Source organism: Phocoena phocoena, chromosome 4 (genome assembly GCF_963924675.1).
Source record: "Phocoena phocoena chromosome 4, mPhoPho1.1, whole genome shotgun sequence".
NCBI classification, from domain to species: Eukaryota; Metazoa; Chordata; class Mammalia; order Artiodactyla; family Phocoenidae; genus Phocoena; species Phocoena phocoena.
In genome coordinates this window covers 106,694,855-106,716,706 of record NC_089222.1, presented here as the reverse complement: position 1 = coordinate 106,716,706, position 21,852 = coordinate 106,694,855, and the positions used below count along the sequence as shown (strand labels likewise).

The 21,852-nt window shown below is 38.3% G+C and overlaps 1 protein-coding gene across 3 annotated transcripts in view; it reads right to left on the bottom strand.

The window, feature by feature from the left end:
• Positions 1-21,852, bottom strand: part of VGLL3 (vestigial like family member 3) — a 41,542-nt gene that overhangs the window by 12,209 nt on the left and 7,481 nt on the right. Inside the window, exons 2-3 of one of the 3 annotated variants that reach the window (XM_065876705.1) lie at positions 16,728-17,010; positions 7,160-7,693 (exon numbers count right to left, since the gene is read on the bottom strand). In XM_065876705.1, the coding sequence (XP_065732777.1) occupies positions 7,160-7,693; positions 16,728-17,010 (817 nt within the window). Of the gene's footprint in view, positions 1-7,159; positions 7,694-16,727; positions 17,014-21,852 lie in introns of all 3 variants that reach the window. The other 2 variants (XM_065876704.1, XM_065876706.1) reach the window with 2 other exon arrangements.

The following is a 21,852-nucleotide window of genomic DNA, read 5'->3' as shown; positions in this document are numbered from 1 at the left end:
CCTCAAGGTAAGTACCCAGAAATCTATAAATCTCTATTGACCAGAGTGACTGTCATTGAAAAATCACATAGTCCTAGGGATGGCTTCTATATTAAAATGCCATTTAATGTGTCTCCCTGCTGAAATCAAATGATTAGAAGTAAGCTTCTGTGTCTATTCTATTTTATGACACTATTAAATAAAATTCCTTAACTTCTTCATTTATAAAAATCATTAATAACGTCAGGAAAGTCTTCAATGAATCACAAACCCCATTACCTTCATATATATATTAAATGACTAGTATATATGTTCCAAAGAAGTGGTGAAATGGAAAAGAGCGAAACTGTTTGTAGTTGAGCCCCTATCATATGTTTTGCTTTGATGCCTTCTCTTCTCTATGCTGAAAAATATCTTGGTATTTTAATATTTTTTAGAGCTCATACTATCCTGTTAATTATTACTGTGGCTCTCAATGATCTCTCTCCAAATTTAGCATATTTCTCTTTCATTATAAAGCCTGGAATTGGAGCACTAGGCTATCAGGTAAATATTCAAATGTCTTAGGTTGGTAACTCTTGGTTTCCTTTGTTTTTTTGTTGTAAATGTATATGTTTAGAGAGAGAAATGATTTCCAAGAAGTTACTGTATGCAAAGCTCCATGATTTTGATACCCTTAATATTCCAAATAAAATTCCAAAGCTTGTCAGCACCAGACGACCTACAAGAAAGCATGGGTCTAGAGAGGTGATCTAGAGAGATGGTAACTTAGAGGCTGGATGGAAAAGCAAGTGGTGACTTTATATCCATTTCTCTTTCATGGAGAGAAACTGCTTCTCCATTTGCTGCTCTAGTATGGGAGCTATTTTTACCCCACTCTTTTATTTCCTATATTTGATAAAACAAAGATATTTATATTTCTAATGGATTTCAATGTAAAGCATCCATATAGTATTAAGCAAGACTGATCTTAACCAATGAAGGAGTTTAATTAGCCTATTTCAAAGGGAACACTGTATAATAATTTTAAGCAATAATAATTACAACTTAGATTGCATTAAAATGCATTTTGGGTCATTTATGAAAGACGTCTCTTTCACAAAATATTCAGATTAGAAGATTCAGATTAAATCAGATTTATATATATATATATATAACTATAAATATATATGTAGAACTATGAATACATATATTTATACATATATAAGTGCATATATGTATAAAATACATTTATACATATATAAATATATATATATATAGCTTATAGGCCTTATATCATAAAAAATTCAGAAAACTAAGGTGATTCTACTTTTATGATATTATCAGACACATAGTGTCTATGAAGAAAAAAATAAAAGAAGGACGTTTGTGAACGCCTGACTTCCCTATTGTTGCCCAGCGCTCCCTATTCACTATCAAAATTTAAGAGCTCAAAAATATTTTTTCCAGGTTTCTTAACAGAGTATTGCTGTTTGCACAAGGAGGGCAGACACAGATGCCCTACAATCATATCAACACACTGATCGTTCTGAGCGATGTATATGAAGTATCCATTCAACAGAGGGAGCAATAAGTGACAGCAAATCAGGCAAGGCAGGAAAGTAGGGCCAGGGCAGGGTGAGGCAAAATTTAAGGAGGTATTTACTTGCACGTCTTGGAAAGTGAGTGTCTCTTTAAATTTTGAGTTGAAGCACCTCACTCTCCTCACCCTAGCTTGGGCCCTTCAGAAAAGATGGACCATCTCTCCTCATGCTTGTAGAAGAATTTTGTCTACCAAACCCCAGAACCCTATTCTATTACCGTATTATGATACTCTGTAATTAATTTTTTTAAAAATTAATTATGGCTATAGTGAATGCTCTTTGAAATATCTTCAAGAGATAGAGAGGTATATAAAATAAAAAGTGAGGTTCTCTCAGCCCCATAGTTCTACTAGGTACATAGCCAAGAGAACTGAAAACATATGTTCACCCACAAACTTGTATGAGTGTTCATTACATTATGCTTATTAGCCAAAACGTAGAAACAAACCAAATACTGAAAGAATGAATAAACAAAATGTGGTTTATTCATACAATGGAATAGTATCCACCCTAAAAAGGAATGAAGTTCTGATACATCCTATATGGGTGAATCTTGAAAACATAGGCCAAGAGGAAGAAGGCAGACACAAAAGTTCACATATTGTATGACTCTATTTATATGAACTGTCCACAGTAGGAAAATCCATAAAGGCAGAAAGTAGATTAGTGGTTGCCAGGTAATAGTGGAAGGAGGAAGTATGGAATTTCTTGTGGAGGTGATGGAAATGTTCTATACTTAGACAGTGGAGATGGTTGTAGAACCTTGTCAACATACTAAAACCCACTGAATTGTATGCTTTAAAATGCTGAAGTGTATGCTATATGAAATATTGGTCAATAATAATTTTTTTAAAGCTAAAATGAGTGAAGGTCTGATCACTTTCCCTTATGTAGCCAGAATTTATAGTGTACCTACTATGTGCAGGGCACATTTGTAAATGTTTTACTTCATTAACTCATTTAATCCTTGAAACCACCCAATGACACATCTTTGAAAGATAAGGAAGTTGAGGCACCAAGCAGGTTAAAAAAATTGCCCAAAGCCCTGTAGCTAGCAAGGGACAGAGCTGGGCTTATAAAACCAGGCAATCTAGCTTCAAAGCTCACATTGCCCACTAATTACTAGGAGTAATGGCCATTAAAAGTTGGGGTATATACTTCTAGGCACACACATGCATATGTATGTGTGTCGATAGATAACAAGTATTCGCATGGGACTATACATACTAGAGGTCAGCAAACTATAGCCCATAGGCCAAATCAGGCCCACCATCTGTTTATGCCTAATCCATGAGCTAAGAATGGAAGAATGGATTTTATATTTTTAAATGGTTGAGAAAGAAGGAATGAAAAACGAAGAGTATCATTTCATGACACACAAAAAGCATATAAAATTCAAATTTTAGTATCAATAGAAATTTTATTGGGACACCACCAGCTCATTTATTTTTCTGTCTGTGATGGGCTTCTACAGTACAAAAGCAGAGTTGAGTGGTGGCAACAGACAGTGTGACCCCCACAAAGCATTAAATATTCCTATCAGGCCATTTACAGAAAAATTTGGCTGACCCTTGGATTATACCATACAAGATACTCTAAAACTTTCTTAGGTCACTAAACATTATATCATGTTCAACCTCCCAGACTTCTTAATTTCATTAAATGGCTGCAAAATTAAAATGCACCTAAAATTATTCAACCTTCCTCCTATCGACGAAAAGGGCATATTCTTTACCAAATTTCTCTCCAAATGGTTGGATTAATTTATTTACCTCCTAATGTAAAAATGACTTACATTTTGGTGGCCTAAGTACCTGGTCTTTGGGAAGTTTCGGGCCTGTCTCACCTGAATGCAGGCTCTTTTCACAGTTGCTCAATAGTCACCTAACAAAGATGTTGAGTTCTGAGCTGTTTTGGGCTGCACGGTCAGGTCAGCTTTGCACAGATTACATAGAGGGACTCATCTCTCATTCTTCTCAACAATCTTACCTTCTGTGCTTGGGCCTATTATACAGAAACTTCTTTTACAAGTAGTTAGAAAAGTGGAAGAGTAGCTACCGCTCTTTTGTTGTCCCTCTGTAGTGGATACTGTGGTGGGCTGTCAGGTCCCTCACTATTCTGTGCTGAGATATTCATTCTCCTGCTGTTGGCAGCTCATGACCTTCAGTTGTTTCGCTTTGGGAATTGCTTTCGGCTGAACAAGGCTACCTTGCCTAATGTCATGACCTTCCTTCCAGGGGCAAATCCATCCAGCAACTGATCAGTGTGGGAATATAAAAGCCCATCCACCTTGACTTAAGGCAAGACAATTATAAAAGGCCATCCCAGATCTAGAGCTCCCTGTAGAATCCACTGAGGTTCAGTTGAACTCATTCATTGTGAGACTTCTCCTGTTCAATTCTTTTCCCATTGCACAAAGATGTTGCCCTGAGAACACTACTGCATATATTTCCTACAACCAAAACTGCATCAGAGAGTCTGTTTCTTGGGGAAACTGACCTAAAACACTCCTAACTCTTCCTAAAGGAAGAGAGATGTGATATTTGATATGATGCCCTAGAATAGGATAGGAAAATGAGTCCCTGTGGCTTAGCCCCTTCAACCCTCTCTTTTTGGGGCCGCCCCCATGCAGGGAGGTACATGCTCCTCCTGCTGCCTTTGTAAGGTAAGTCATGCCTCAGACTATGCTTTTCTGAGGCAAATCTGACCAACCATCATCTCTTTTCACAGTAACGAGGCTCTAAACTGTGTGACAAGGAAGTTGTCTATGGGAATCTTCTCTGAAGACTAGATTTTCCCTAGGATTGGATCTCCCAAAATCTAAACTTAGCTAAGGATTCCAGGAAGTTCAATTATGGTAGTAAGCCTAATCTAAGATCTCCAATTTGGCCTGATCAAGAATTATGCTAATGATTTGATCTTTATCTGCTTGATTCCTTTGTCTTTGTTCAGTTGGGTTAAAACTATGGGACAGGAAAGAATCATGATCATCATCCTAAACCCACACTGACAAAGAAGAGCACTACATACATCCAAAAGGTAAACCTTCATTCCTCAAAATTAACCATTTACAGTCTAATTTAACAGTTTTAATTAATAGTCTTTTTTACCTATATAAACAGGGAGATGCTACCCCAGCAACTCTTTAGATTGGGGCAGGTCTTAGTTCAAATCCACCTTGAGCATTTGTGATTTAGGAAGCAGTTTTCAAATAGGAAAACTGAGCTGTGTCCTTATCAATAACTGAATCAGGGAAGATCCTTCTCAGATTTGGTTTAAGGATTAAAAGCAAAAAAATATATATAAAGTATCTCTGGCAATACCTTATATAGTGGGTATTCAATACGTATTTATTCATAGCTCAGTAAGTATTAAGAACTATTATATAATATACCCATATGGGTGCTCTCTAGATTCTTCAGAGAGAACAAAAATCCCCTCTCTTCTACTTCCAAAAGGTAGTAGGGTGACTTTTCATTCCGAAGAGACTGTTTCAAGCCAAAATTCTGGACAGTGAGTCAAGGAATCAGGGTCACCCCAAAATTAACAAGTACAAAACTAGGTAATAAGTGACAGAGAGAAACAGGGAGCAAAGGCAATCACATCCACCTTCCCCTTTATGTTATAAAATGCAAAGGTTGGATGCTACAGACTGAATGTTTGTGTCCCCGCAAAGTTCATGTTAGATCCTAACCCCAAATGTGATGGTATTAAGAGGTGAGGCCTTTGGGAGGCAATTAAGTCATGGGGTGGAGCCCTCATGAATGGGATTAGTGCCCTCATAATGAGATCCCAGAGAACTTTCTTGTCCCTTCCCCAAGTGAGGACACACTGAAAAGACAGTATCTATGAAACAGGAAGTGGGCCCGCACCAGACACTGAATGTGTTGGCACCTTGGTCTTGGATTTCCCAGGCTCCAGAACTGTGAGAGCTAAATGTTTGTTGTTTAGCCCACCCAGTGTATGGTATCCTGTTGAAGAAGCCCAAACTAAGAAAGAAGAAAATGTTCCATTTGCTTGCTAAGAGCATTGTTAACTCTGGCCACGCAGGTACCTGGAAAGTGAGAGCCTGCAGAGACTGGCTGCCAATGATGGCAGCTACCAAACTGGGGCTCTCATTAGATTTGGCCCCAGGCATCAAACAACTCAAGAGTTGCCTTCATACTATTAGTGTGTGGCAAAGGAAGGAGGGAAGCCTGTGGTGGTTAGCCCCGTCATATTCTCTTCTCATAGAGAGGGAGAACCAAGTCCCCTGAGAGTTTAGAAAACCAGCTTGATCCCAGAGGCTAAGTAGGAAGCTGAAATGGGTAAGGTCGGGCAATGACCAACATTGGAAAGCTCAGTAAAGAACAAGTTAACCAAGATAAGAATGTTTCACTTATGTCAGGGTGAACGCAACTTGATACTCAGCATTTATTACTCTGGGGATTTCTCTGCTGTGACCAGCATTCAGATTAAAGATCTTGCACACTAAGAATAAAACTAAGAAAAACTATGAAAAGAGTGAGTTTTCTCATCACAAGGAAAAAATAAAGAACTAAAATTTATTTAAAAAAAAAGAAAAGAGTGAGTTTCCTTAAACTTCTGGAAAGAAAATTCTAATTTGTCACAAAGTGTTCCAGGAAAAGAACCTGGGATTGGAGGTGGAGGTGGCTGCCTTTGGAACATAGATTCTGGGGATATAATCACTGACCTGATTTGTCTTTTAGCCTGTGATGCTTGTGATTTTGTGAACTCAGAACTACTAACACTATTAATATGTGTAATCTGGTCCAAAAATCAAGCTCAAACATTTAACACCATGACCTTCGGAACTAGTGAATTCCAGAGAGGAGCTGAATGCTCTGTGAAGAAATATTTCCCTTACCAATTTTTTTCTAAATCTGTTGAACATAGACTTTAGAGTAATCTCAAGTCTGATGCTTTAAAACAAGAGAGAGAGAGGGAAAGAAACAGAAAGGAAGGAGAATAAGGAGGATGAGGAGAAGAGGAAGGAAAGAAGGAAGAAAGGGAGGGAGGGAGGGAGGGAGGAGGAAAATAACAAAAGGCCAATGAAGGGAAAGGAAGGGAAGGAGAAGAAAGGGAAGAGAAATCCATTCCTTTAAAATACGTTCCATAATTCTTTTTAAAGACCATGATTATATTACATGGATTATACTCCAGAAAGCAGTTTGGTTTATAAATAATAAATAAGACCTGACAAAAAAGGGAGAAGGAAAAATTACTGAAACATACTATTTCTGAATTCTGTTAGGCATTACACATCACTGGTAGAGAGCACAGAGACATGGGAGATTTAAAGAATGTGTTTAAATCTTTGTAAATATAAGGTGCCAGAGATTCCAGTTCAAAGAAACAGATTACTAGCTTAAGAAATGGGAGAAAAGTTCTGAGACCTCTCTCACGCAGTCATACCAGTTTCTGCAGGAATGCAGGAATTCTTGAAAAATGGTTAGTTCTATAAACATATGGGCAAAGCTGAACTTCCCATGGAAGAGAAAAAAAGTTTTCCAGGTATTTAAAACATCCTCCATTTTTCTGTATTTATTTCATTAAATTTTCTTCTTTTATGGAAAGGAGGAAATCACCGGGCTCACCTGTATCAAACCCCACACTTGGCACTAAGTCCACGGTTCCGTGAAAGGCTCCGGCCCACGCTGAGGTAGCAGTGGTGACTGTAGTTGGATCTGTTTTTGTGATGTCACACGGGGGAGCGGGAATCCTGGCCGCACGCACAGACGGCATCAGCAGGGGCCCATAGGATGGATCCAGGGCAGAGCCAGCAGAAGGGTGGTGGTGGTGGTGGTGGTGGTGGTGGTGGTGGCGGTGGTGCATGTGGGGGTGGTGATGCCGCATGTACATGTCATGCATGTGGCTGTAGGACGGGCTCACCTGAGATGCCAAAGGGTAGTGCCAGGACTCGGACACGGGAGGGGGAGGGGCGGGGCCAGTCTGATGCAGCCCATGTCCTGACCAGGGGCTGGGGTCAGCGGCAGTAAAGGTGCCTGGGGGTGCAGTGACCTGGAAGTCAGGATGAACTCCCCCCAAACAGGGTGCAGATGGGGGCTGGTAAGAGCTGGTCCAAAAGGAAGTCGGGAAACTACTCCGCTGGCTTGAGAGAGCTGAGCTGTCTGAGAAGACAGAAAAATACATTATTTACATAAGATTCAGTTCTGGGATAGACTTGCCTCTACTTGTCCAATATTTTACAAGCAGGCTAATTAGCATACACTCTTTTTCTCCCCACACAGAGGTGAATAGATACCAGGTAAGCCTCTGAGTTGCCATGCCAGGTCAGTACTCAGGGGTCCAGGTGCTGAACGAGTCCCCTGCTTTGTTTGCTTAGCTTAGGCTGTCACAGTCTAGGCTGAGGTCGGCAAGTCTGGGACTGGAAAGCTTCGTTTCCTCCTGTGTGTCTTGCTGCCATCAAGTCTGAGCAGAGGTCACAGGTATATAAGTCTCAGGTAAGAAAAGCTTATGCCATAGACGCGATTCAGGTAGGTTGGAAACGATGATGTTTACCAATTTCTTTTAAAGGAAAATACAATTTTCACCCAAACTAAGCATTTTAACACTGAAAGTAACAGATGGAAGTAAGATCACAGTGATGCTTGCCAACACCCATTTTCCATCAAGAAGAGTACGTTCCAAGCTTATTTTTTCTGTACAGGTCTGGGAGTTTCTAAACTGAAAATAATAACAGTTCACATTTAATGTCAGTGACCAAATGCCCAATACTAGGCCAGGAGCTTTGCATGGATTTGATCTCACTGGATCCTCACTCCAACCTTATGAGTTAGTTACTGTTATTATCCCCATTTTAGAGATGTGGAAACTGAGGCAGGAAAGAAGCTCAAGAGTCGCAGCTGGCAAGTGGGAGACTGGGCTTTGAAGACAGGTAGCCTGCCTGGATGGCTGGCTCTCATCATACCTGTGCCACAGGACAGCACATTTGTAACTATAACCTGAACATCTAGAATTTGGTGAAGATTCTGTGGAAATCATGAGTGGAGGAGACTCAACTGGGGTAACGGATTTGAGGAGATGTTTAGGGAAGGGGAAATGATATCAAAGAATAGCACTTGGAGATAAATAAGCAAGAGGGAGACCCGTCCTCGACTTTGCTTCAGTTCAGTTTCTCCACTCAATGGTCTTGATATGTTTATATAGATGACCTACTATGTGTGAAACATGGGGCGACTAGGGATGACCGGACAGATATCACCTTTAATCACAATCTGGCAGGGGACAGATGAGTAAATAGACATGAGCAATGTAATTTGGTTTGTGCTCTCATAAGGGGAAATACAGGGAGAGGGCACTAAAGCTGCCTAAGAAAGTAATAGCTAAATAGAAAGGGTCGGGAGGGCTAGCCTTGTGAAGAGGTAGGGAAGAGTGTTTTAGTCCAGGGGTCTCCAACCCCCGGGCCACGGACCACTACCGGTTCGTGGCCTGTTCGGAACCAGGCCACACAGCAGGAGGTAAGCAGCGGGAGAGCGAACGACGCTTCCTCTGTATTTACAGCTGCTGCCTACCATTCGCATTACCCCGAGCTCTGCCCCCTGTCAGCATTATGGTGAGTTGTATAATTATTTCGTTATATATTACAGTGTAATAATAATAGAAATAAAGGGCACAATACATGTAATGCACTTGAATCATCCCGAAACCCTCCCCCCCTCCTCGCCTCCTCTGTAGAAAAATTGTCTTCCACGAAACAGGTCCCAGGTGCCATAAAGGTTGGGGACAGCTGTTTTAGGCTAACGAAAAAGTATGTGAAAAAAAGGCCAAACATTACACATACACACAAAAATAGCATTTGAGGGACAAAAAAAGAGTTCAGTGGGCAGATGGTGGCAAACAGACTATGGTCTAAGAAGGACCCACATGGGTATGTTTTTATGAGCCATGCACTAAGTGTGGGCGCTGTCCTGAGGAGATCCAGTGAGCTTAAAAGGGTTTTAATCTAGGGAGTGTTATAGTCAGAACTGTGTTTAGAAAGCTCGACACCTCCAGTGAGAGCCAGGTGCCTCCAGTGCAGGGTAACTAAGCAAGCATGGGTCTGGGAGCCTGGGGTGCTCAGCCAGAAAGCTGACACCCAGCAATTACCCTGTCTCATTGTAGGACCCCAAATGATCTGTTGGCCTCTCTGTGGCTCAGTGTCCTCCAATCAAATGTGAGGATTTGAGCTCATTTAATTCCAAATATCTTCTGTCCCCATACCTCTAACCATTCTGTGACATGTCCTATGGAGTATTTGTATCTATAGATAACGATAAGGTTGCTTAGTACATTAGTCATGCAAGTACAGTAAAATAGTATTTTTATACTGGGTTCCACATAAATGAACCTTGCTAGATCTTTCCATGGAATGAAAGATATCCTAAGAAGTACTGTGAAATAAAAGTATTCAGAAGTCTGACATGTTCACGTTCTCACGTCATAAACTTCCAGGACATAGTTTTCTTGCCTCAGGGAAAGCTTATATAACTTGACTCAACCCCTACATGTGTAATTTGATGAACGTAATTACGATTATCACCGGGTTGTTCAAACATTTCCTTTCTCTAGCTTCCCTAAAGGCTGTGGCACTAACACTGCGAGCTCTTACTCTCTCTCCCCATCAGCCCTACAGCAGACCTATCATCCATCCCATCCATAGACAGGTGGCTATTCAGTGTCTCAATTCAAGTTTCCTCCCACCCCCTGCTCAGGATCTCCATGGATCTCAAAACCCCTGAGGAAATCTAAGCGATGATGTTCTTCAAGAGGCAAAGGATGAAAGGACAAACTCTTCTTCAAACCTTCCAACAGTCCTGGCAAACTTTTACTTGAATGGCTTAGTTTTGTCACAATCATAATCTATCCGAAAATAGCACTTAAAGTCACTTACTGGCATTGAGGCAAATATGTCCTATTTAAGAATGGTCTTCCTTTGACATATGAAACATGGCTGCTAATGACAAGAAGGAAAATTGTGTAAGCTGTAGGAAGAAAATTCAATTTGCCTTAAATGATGGCCATTTGTAGAATATTTCTATCATACCCACAGTAGAAAGCTGTTAACGTTTAAAGTTTAAAACTCATACAAAGAGTTTATAGAGGCTCCTTATATTATACAGTACAGCTTTGCCACCACCAATCTTCTCCTTTGTTCTCACAGATCCAATCTTTGGTGGCAAACCCTTCATTCTGCTCATAATTTGTATCTCTTGCGGGGCCAGAATCTCATTATAAAAACAGCTGAACTCAACCCACAGGTGTGTGCCAGAGACAGACAGTTCTCTTTATTAATATCCCCCATTAAAATGTCAAAAGTACAGAGAGTATATGTCATTTCCCTGGATGCTTTCCTTTTGTTTCTTTCCATTTGTATGTCCACGGACCTAATTTTATTTTACAGATGCTTACGCATTTTGGATATGCGTGCAGAAATATGAATAATGAAAAAATTCCTTACCAAAAATATTATCCTACTTATGACGTATTGTATTGTGATTAGTGAACACATTAGCATTGAAAGTAGAAATCTATTCTAAAAAATGCACCCCATAGAGGCTGAACAAAGCTTTAAAATGCCCCAGGGAAAAATCAAATTAGAAGCAACTTAATATTTTCCCAGTCAGTATGTCTCCTGAGATTAACATAAAGTTTGCAGAGATCTATGCAGCTCTTTTCAAAAATAATGTTGCAGTCTACAAGTAAATGAAACTATATTGAACAGAAAATGTTTATGGACAAGTCTACATTTCAAAACCACTATCTGGTATCTTGATTGTTAAAAAAGAAATTCTTGATACAAAGAAACAGATGATATTCTTTGTTTCATGCCTGGGAATCAGTGTGCTTATTTCATATGTGTGTAAATTTTTTCATTACATGACTCTTTGCTTACAAGTATTTAATCACAGCCACATTTTTTGGATGAAAAAGCTTATGAAAAACTGCACACGCTATTTCCATGCAATATTACTTTTTAGCAATTCAGAACTATGCGATATTCACACTCTGTGGTAACTTTGGGCTCAATGATACTGGATATTTGGATGACATTAACACTGAGTCTAACATGTACAAAAAGTCTAAATATACTTTGGTTCGGTTTGCATTTGGGATTAAAGAGTATTACACATGCATACACACCCTTATTTCTAAACAACAACAAAAAAAGAAAAAAAGAAATTGTCCCATACAATCCACCCAAAGCATACACAGTAATCCCACTGGCATGGTTTTTAGCAGAAATGTGTCTTAGAGACATAAAAGACTTTAATATGGATCATCAGGTGGTTCTTTCAATTTCACAGTAGCTGGGATACTTTTTACATTAAACTTCAATGCCTCTGAAAAACAACCTAAGGGCAAACATTTTATGCAAGAGAAAATTCAACATATAATTTAAAAAATAAATATTTTGTTACCTAATTTTGAAAAAAAAATGAAAACTATATTAAAAGGAAAAATAGGACCATAAAATGTTGTAGAACCTCTATCTTAAGTCATCTTCAAAATCTCCAGAAAACATATTCTTAGAATAAATACTGATTGAAAACATCCATGTTAAAAGATAACATTTACCTTTTTATTAACCTCAGTGAAAAAAACTGCTACTCCATTCTCAACCTAGAGGGCCCTCACTCTAATTTTAATTCCCTTCCTCTTGTTCTGCTTCCCATAAAAATAACTCATTGGGTCAGAGGTGAAACGATACGTGTTCCAGTGTTTTCTGTCACTCAGGCATTAAGCATTACCATTATATCAAAAGACTGCCCTCCAGGTATTTTGTTCTAGAGTTGCTCAAAAATGGGCCTTGTGACCCTAAAGTGAGAGTTTCAAGGGGTGCTGTCAGCTGCCCTACTCCTTGGAGGCAGGACAATGAGATAAACCAGGCCTCAATTTCCTCCCACGTGTTTGTTCTAAGCTTCCCAGCAGCGATTACTTCCAGTGCCTCTTAGAGATACCGCCCAACTCTCTCCGTCCCTGTCTCAGTCGGCCCAGGAGATAGGCCCTCTCTCCCCTTCCTCCTCTTTGCTAAGTTTAATGCTCATTTTGAGAGGGCTTTCTTATGAGAATGTTGCTCCAAGAAGACAGATGTAGATCAGTCATGCAGAAAACGTTTACTTTGCAATTACAAGAAGAAAAAGTATATCAAGTTTACCACTCAGCATAGTTTTTAAGCCAGTGACATATTTGTCTGTCTTGACTTAACTACTCGCTTTCCCTACACACACACACACACACACACACACACACACACACACACACACACTTTCCGTAATAACACTTAAGCACTGAGGTCAGTGAATAGACATATTTGAAGCCGATGCTTCTATTGGATGGGATAAGGAGACAGTCAGATTCATTAGGTTTTCTTAATTGAGAAGCCCTACTCAATCCATGAGGAGATATAATGGGAGAAGAGGTAGTCGTTGTGATGTCATGTCAAATAAAGTACAAATATTTACTGTCAACTGCTTGCCTCAAAGCTGCAAAACGTTTAAAGAGGACTTTCCTAACTCCATCAAGATACAGATGCAACGTATGACCGCTGTTCCATCATTAGCTGACACTCTATCATTTGCCTAAAGATTTACTGTGGAAATACATTCTGCAACCAAACATAATTCAGTTTTAAATTCTTTGAAGTACTGTAGCACTTGTGTAGCACTGTAAAAACCTTATGCCATAAATTAGACCCTTTAATTTAATACAGCTGGTCAGCAGCTCCTCCTAAAGTATTATTGCCACAGCCATCAACATTGTCAATAGCCTTGAGTGCTTAGTATGTCCAAAACACTGTATTTTTGCCAGGAATACAAACTCCCAGAAAACAGTTTTCTGAATAAAGATCCAAGGTAGGTTTTCTATGTGCCAAATGAATGGAAACTTACTTAAGGAAGAGAGAAAAGGCATCTGACCTTCAGTCAGTGCCTTGCATCAAGCCCTATGCCAAATAATTCATATATATTATCAAAATATCTTTACAACAACCCTAGGAGATGGGTATTAATCAACACATATTATAGTTGAAGTTAATCTCAGGGAAACTTTGAGAATTACTCAAAGATAACATTGCAACCAGGCAGTAATAAGGTCAAAACTTGAACCCAAAACAAACATAATCCAACCAAAGACCGCATTATGCAAACCTGTGTTGCTTTGGCAATTAATACAATATTTCCAGCAACTCTCTTAACTAGACATGGGGAATCTCAATTTATTATACTTCTCTTTAACACATTCAATAGTTGCTAAATCCTTAATTACATTTTGTGGATTTCATATGAATCTTATCCAACTTATGTATACTTAACTAAAAACACTAATTCACAACTAGAAACAACTATGGCAAAGTTTTATTCACAAGTGGAAAGTAATTAATACATTTGAAATCATAGAACTTCACAGAAAAAAAAAAAGATTTCAACAACCACTTAATTCAACCCCCTTATTTTATAAATAAGAAAACCGTACCCAAAGATTGCATACAACTTATTACTAATAAATTCTCTATTAAGTCTATTAAGGACTTTTTTTTGTTTTCTAATCCTTGGTACATAGTATGAACTTGGTTCATCTAATTTAATCAACTGATCATTCAATTCATATTCCATATTTTTCATATAGAAATGCATTATCCTGAGTATTGGGGAAAATGATGTGAGTTAACTAGATAGGATATATATAGTCTCAGTGGAAAAGGAAGAGATGGAAATTGAAAAGCATGCTGTGTTTGCCTGGGCTACTCTGATAAACTAACATACAAAGCTCTAAAAATTCTGGTCTCTACTTACAACTCTTCTTTCGTTCCATTCACACTAGTATTTCGGCTTCTCGTTGAACACTCAAGTTCAATTCTTCCTCAGGGCCTTTGCACTGGCTGTTCCCTCTGCCTTAAATAATTCCCCCCCTAGATATCTGTGTGATAAGAAGCACTCTTATTTTCTTCGGGTCTGTGCTCAAATGTAAGTCTTAGGGAGACCATCTGTTATCACTCTAAGTAAAATAATACCTTGCATCTCATTATATATATATATGTCCTGTCTCTTTCACTAGCAAGCTCCATTGAGTATAGAAGCTTAGACTCTCCTGTCCACTGCTATATTCCCACTACCTAGAACATAGTAGGACCTTAATAAATGTTTGCTGCATAAGTCAATGAATGGGATATAGATTTGAAGGCCAGATTTGAAGGCCAGATTTAAGATAGACGGGAGATAGATTTGAAGGCCAGATTTAAGATAATGCCAAGAAAATTCTCATAATACTTACTAAAACATTACCATTATCCACACTTTCTATACTGAAATTTGACAGCCTTCCAAAGATCCTTTCCACTCAGTCATGCAGATTATGGGAAAAACACTGACATGTAGAGTTTTTGCATTTACACAACACCTCACTTAAAACTATTATGGTTATGATACTTTAGACAATCACTCTTACATCTTTCTATAATTTGGGGCTTTTGCTCCTATATTCCAAGTTAAATGATCACTGGGTTGCATATGCTAGTACGCTAAAAGAATTAGGCATTGCATTTATTATTCTCCTGGGACTGATTGTCATGATAGGATTTATTATTGATATATCAAACTATTTATTAAAGCCAGCTAATTCACTGAAGTTTTCCTATTTTCACCCTCCACAAGCTATTAAAAGTATTCACAATGTGCTATCAAATAGGACATTGTTGGTTCTGTTAGCATGTTAGGGTTTCGAGGACTAAGTTCTCAGTTCTTGTGGGAAGTCCATAATTACTAATCAAATAAGCAGTATGCTTCCCAATTCACCTCTACCAAGGTCTAGGTCACTTGAATATAGATTCCACCTTCCTCTTTAAAGTCACTGTGTATGTCAATGTTGTTCATATTTCTTATCAGAAAGGAGAAAAGAAGGGAGGGATGGTGAAAAGAGAGAAGGGGAGGGGAGGAGAGAAAAGGGAAGGAAAGGCAGGCAGACAAGAAAGAACCATTCTTCTGATGCTGAGAGGGGACCGACCACTCATCACCTCTCACCTACCCCCTACCACAGGTGACCTACCACAGGTGACCTATCACTGGTGGCCAGCGTCTCCTCACCATAGGATCACATGGGGCACTTATTACAGTGATTCCCAGAGCCTCCCTCTGGAGCCTCTGTCTGATTCAAAGGTCCAAATAAGGGGGCTGCAATCTGTGATTTTTAGCAGCACTAGATCAACAATTATCAAACTTGAGCCTGCACCTGAATCCCTGGGAGGGCTGGTTAAAACACAAGGTACTCTACCTGTGAGTTTCTGATTCAGTAAGTGTGGGGCTCGGACCACGAATTTGCATTTCTAACAACTCCCATGTGATGCACATGTTCCTGGTCCTGGAAACCACACTTTGAGAACCATTTTACTAGATTCTTCTTAGAACCAGGTGAGTTCAGAAGAAACATTCATATTTCTTTAAAACTACCATTGGAATGATGGGTTGTTTTTTCTCTAATGTTGTAATTATCTCAATTAAGTTGTCATCAGACCATTTTCTGTGAGTCAGAAATCAGATTCAAACACATCTCTCTGTGACCTCTATATAGAGCGAAATAAAGAGGAAGCCCAATCTACTGCTTTGCTTTACTGAGTTAAAAAAAAAAAAAAAAGCTTAAACCAGGGAGATACAGTCAATAATGTCTGGGTTGTACACTACAAAGAGTTAACATCACAACAAAGCAGGACAGAGAAAGCCATCAAGAGAACACAAAAGGCTTTCAAAGTATGTATTCCTGGGTCGGACTCAGACCTCTGCTATGTCATCACGTAGCACCTCGTGGAATGAGCAAGAGCTAATTTTTAAACACTGATCCAGGCACGCCTATTATTTAGAGATCCAAATTGGGCCATCGGGGCTTAAGGAATGGTGCTTCGCAGCTCAATCCTGCCACTATGAACTCAGGCCAGTTGCATCACTACTTTCCACGAGGAATTTAAGGGGTGTGACTGCATCCTTTCCAACCCTGCATTCCACATGTGACAAAACTGATCCAGCTGTTTGTCTGAAAGAAATTCCTTGCTGTCCTTAAAAATTAAAAAGCGAGTGGATATCCGTCCTCCAGGGGCAAGTCTCCAGCTGGAACCTGGTACAGACGGTTGCGAAACAGAGCCAGTGCCCTGGAGAGCATCTGCTTTGGAATTCTTACCTCGCCATAAGGGGGTTAGCCCCATCTTGCTTTTTGAAATGGCAGATTCTGGATGAAGGGTGCTGGCTTGGCCCAAAGCTCTTGAGAAGTGTTCATCCACTACTGACCCAATGTCTCCCTGGAAATAAGTGAAAAGGACACAGCGAGAGTTAAGGTACTCCATCTCGGCAGGCTGGTCTTTCTCCTCCTCCTCCTCCTCCTCCTCCTCCTCCTCCTCCTCCTCTTGTTTGCTGGGAAGGGTGACTTCCAGAGAGTCCTGCATCTTGCTGTATACCGCTAACTTCTTCTGGGATGGAATAAACAAAACACAGTATCAAAGACAGTTTGTACAAAAAGCATTAACGAGTTAACTTTTCACTAAAAAAAAAAAAAAACAAAAAAGTCTAAACATTAACATATGTTCACAAACTGATTCTTCTTCATTTGCTTTACTCCACCTTCCCCTTCCCCAAACCAGCCTTCTGCTTCCCATCCTGAAGAAAAAGACTTTGCTATTTCAAATTTGGCAAAAAAAAAAATGTCCATTATCCAATGGTATATTCTCAGACTGTGAAAGGCAGGCTTTTTTTTTTTGCTTAATTTAGATATACCAAAATGAGAATGACTTAAAAAAAAAAAAGAAAGAAAAAAGAAAGTGACAGAGCCCTTCCATTTTTGTTCCCTTTTCTATTTTAAAGATTTAATGTACAGCAACATTATAGTTCGGGACAGGGAGGAATGGAGATGGTAGGCCTAACTGTCTGGGGGAGGGGTGGAGAAGAAAAGAGTTTTTCATAAATGAAATACACTAAAATAAAAACAGGAATGTAGCATCTTATAAAAGGATTTGGCAGATGTGCTGAACTCATTTCTCAAAAATCAAACTAAAATGACAAAATAAGCCTGTGTGAAGATCCATTTTGCATGGAACATATTTTTCAGATGTTCCACTTGCCACCATTATCATAAAAGGGGAAAAAAAGGTATTATGATGACTTACTGAAAATAATACAAGATACTAGCAATGGCTAGGATGGCTTTTAAATCAAAATGAAAAAGGTTTGGTAATTTTAAAATGTTTTCAAAACATAAAATCGTAGCTCTAGTAATAGTTTATATTATGACTGATACTCTTTATTACCCCATGTAATCTTTACAATTCTATAATGTGGTTATCATTACTCTCCGTATTTTAAATATGAAGAAGTGAGGCACAGAGAAGTGAAGTAACTTGCCAAAGGTCACAGAGCTTATAAGTGATGGACCCAGAATGCATAATAAAAATACACAAATGTACATATGTGTGTACATGTATGTGTCAGAGGAGGGCAGGGGAGGGATATCTAGTGCAGAAAAAAAAATCACCAAAATGTTATGTTTTGTGTTCTTTTTCTGGGTAGTAAGCTTGTAGTTGGTTGTTATTTTCTTATTCCTATTTTTCAATATTTCCAAATATTTTTCGTAGAGCCCATATCATTTTTATAATCAACTTTAGTGCAAATTATATATAAGAAAATAATGCTAAAAAACTATAAAACTCATTATCTTAATGACAAAATGAGCATCCTATCATCTGTATACCTACAAAACCTGACCCTTTGTCAGACCATTTTTCTTATTTCAGAAAAAACTTCATGTTGGAAAGTGAATGTCGGTAGAAAAAAATAAATCATTCTAGAATAGTCAGTAAGCACATAGTTTGGCAAATGTTATCAAAACACATAACCAAGACTCAATGTTTCTAGTGGTAATTACTAGCCCCAAAATCTGTAGCCCCAAATTATAAATGCCTCATTCGGAAAACTGAACCCCAGCAATGAATATGCTGTTCTTGTGTGAGGTAGGGTCTGAAATGTTAAGGCACATTACAAGCTGCTGCTTATTATTTAGGGCTGCTATATATACACACACACTATATGTATCTCCCTTTTTATTTGAAATCTGTGTCAGTATGGTTATCGCTTCTTGATGAATAGATGATTCATTCCCTGTGAGTGAATATGCCTTGCTGATGAATAGGTGATTGTAATGACTGAGTGGTTATAAAATTCTTACAATCTGTTCTGCTCAGATTTGAACATGGTTATGTTTAACTTCAATAGTAAAAAACACCGTAGTAATATAGGTTATGTATAAAACGAAAAGATTGAACTAACTGACCTCTACAGTTACTCCTGGCTTTAAATTCCATTATAAAGTTACATGGATATTACTATTTATTAGTCAAATCACAGTACTGCTTCTCCAGGCACATGTGCATTTACCGAAGTTATACCATTTTAAGCAAATACACACACTCTGCCGAATATTCAGGCATATTAGAAAGAAGCACTGTTTTTATTTGGGAAAAAGATTAAAACTGATCTACAGAGTGGCTTCACTGCCTTAAGTGTTAAGTATTATCTATTAAACCGATTTCTTTTTTCTCATTAACGTCCAGTGCAGCATCAGTTTGTGAGAGTCACGCTTTGCATCTACTTGTTTAATTTGTTTAATTTTAATGCCTATTCCTTAAATGAAAGAGGCGTGGCTATGTTAATCATCCAAAGAAAGACAATTTTTTTATTTTATCCCAATTAGCAATTGATTCTTAGATAAAATAAAATTAAAGTTATATATATGTGAAAGATTTGAGAACTGCAAATCAAATGCAAATATAGCCTCCATTTGTATGCAAATGTAGCATAGTATTATGATCAATAATGGTATCAATAAAATTTCTTAATTTTTACATTGATGGCAGTTGAATTTAAACCATAGATTTTTGGTCAAATTAAGATTACACAATTTTCTAAATGCTATATAATTTTATGTTATTCTTTTTTAACCAATTGCTGAGTAGTTGGATACAAATCAGTTATACATTTTTCACTAAGAAATGGGGAAAAATTAAGCAAAATCTTCCATTGTGTCAAAATACCTTTTATGAGTCTATTTTCTAAATGTCAATTCTGTCAACGGATGCATTGATTCCCTATAATCTTTATATTTCCTATATATGTAATATATATCTATATATACACATATGCATTTATATAAGTATATATTGAAATATTCCTTTCAAATACCCGTGGTACTATAAAAATATCTATATTGACTCCTCTATTTAAATACATTTTGGGAGGATGCTTATAAAATATACTTTTTTTTCTCTCTCCCAGCTCTTTGAGGCAGGTCTTCTACTAGCTAAATGAATTTGCTGGAGACCATCAAAAAAATAAAATAAAAAAGGAGCCTATGATATAGCTACCAATGGGCAGGATATAAAGCATATTTCTCACCCCCCTCTTGCATTTTGCATCAATTTTCACAAATTTTAGTGTACCCATTTAAATATTTACGTTTACAACACACAGGAGCATTTATGACCACACCATCAACATCACTGGTTAAAATAAGAATTCTAAAGCATCCAAACAGCCTGATAGCCTTCTAAAATGGCAACACTGAATTTACATACATTTTTTAAACATCAAGTGTGAGCATGAAGAAAATGGGAACACAATTTAAACAGCAATTGATCCATATGCTAACATTCACACTATCCTAATCTCCTTCCCCAATGACTCTTAAGCCTCAACTGCCTTCTGTTATCTGTGCTTTTGTGACTGTAAATCAATCCTTTGCCTTTTATCAAAAAAAACTAAGTATGTTATTTATGTACACTGTTGCCATATTCTGTATTTACTTGGTGTTTGCTCCTTGGAATGAAACTTCCCTAGTGTTATTTTCATTCTTGAAAGTAATATATAAAATTTAAAGCTTGAAAATAAATCTCAAATCATCAGAACCCAAATTTCCTGAATCAATGCTGAAAGGCAATGTGGTTCATATTTTTCTCAAAATGCACTATCACACCCTAAAAATAGCCCAATCTGTCAGAAGTATTCATATTTTTCTTACTAGACACTTACGAATTATTAACAAAAATAAGTCATCAGAAGGAATTTCAAAGACTACAATTTGGTTTATTGAATGCACCTTAACTGGCTCATCCTCCATGGCAGAGTAATGACAAATTTCCTTCAGGTAAAAGAACCCTTGAGTTAGATGAAACAGTGACCGAGTTAACAGGCACAGAGTTAAAATGAACTCAGAAAGACTTGAAAGTAGCAGTGTGAAGGAGTCCGCCTAGCCTAGGCAGTGCGAACCATGCCCAAACACCTCACAGCCTGCCATCAGGCACAACAGAAACAAACTCGCACAGGAATGTGCCGGGGAAAGGATTTGTCTGACAAGAGAAAGACTTCCATGTCGGGAGCCAAATACCACTATCTTCCCAAGGCTTAAGCCTACAAAATGCCAAATGATTACTGTGCATATGTGGAAACTTTTTTTCTAAGGAAACAAAAGTATTTTAATGAATCATTGGATATTTGGAAACAGCTTTTTTTTTTTTTTTTTCTACTGGCTATCTTTTCTAAATGCAATGATTCTTTCATCCCGAGAGACATGGTTAGAGCCTGTAAGAAAGGACCACTAGCCCATAGTCAATGTTTCAAAACTATAAAGCCCATAAAGCAGTGTGTTACTCTTTGATCCTATTTTTCCGAATTTACTTGAATAACAGATTTTTTTTTTTTTTTTTTTTTTTTCGGTACGCGCGCCTCTCACTGTTGTGGCCTCTCCCGTTGCGGAGCACAGGCTCCGGACGCGCAGGCTCAGCGGCCATGGCTCACGGGCCCAGCCGCTCCGCAGCATGTGGGATCCTCCCAGACCAGGGCACGAACCCGTGTTCCCTGCATCGGCAGGTGGACTCTCAACCACTGCGCCACCAGGGAAGCCCGAATAACAGATTTTTAAATCTATCTCAGAGACACTTGAAGTTTTGGTCCTTGGCCTATTTGGAGGAGGAGGAATCAGGTTGCGGGAAGGTGGGTCAGGATAAAGAAGATAGTTCACAGACCTTTGATATATTTTATTTCACTAACTGTCACACATACACAAATATTTTGTCCAAATAATTATTCTCAATGTATATATGCAAAAACTGATTTACTTGGCCACATCATCTAACTAGTAAATGGCAAGGATGGGATTAGAACCTATTTCTGTCTGTAAACAAAGCATCTGCCAAGAAAACAGACTAAAGAAAATGAGTCTCTATATAATATTTAGTTTAACTGTATAAACAAATAGAAGCCCA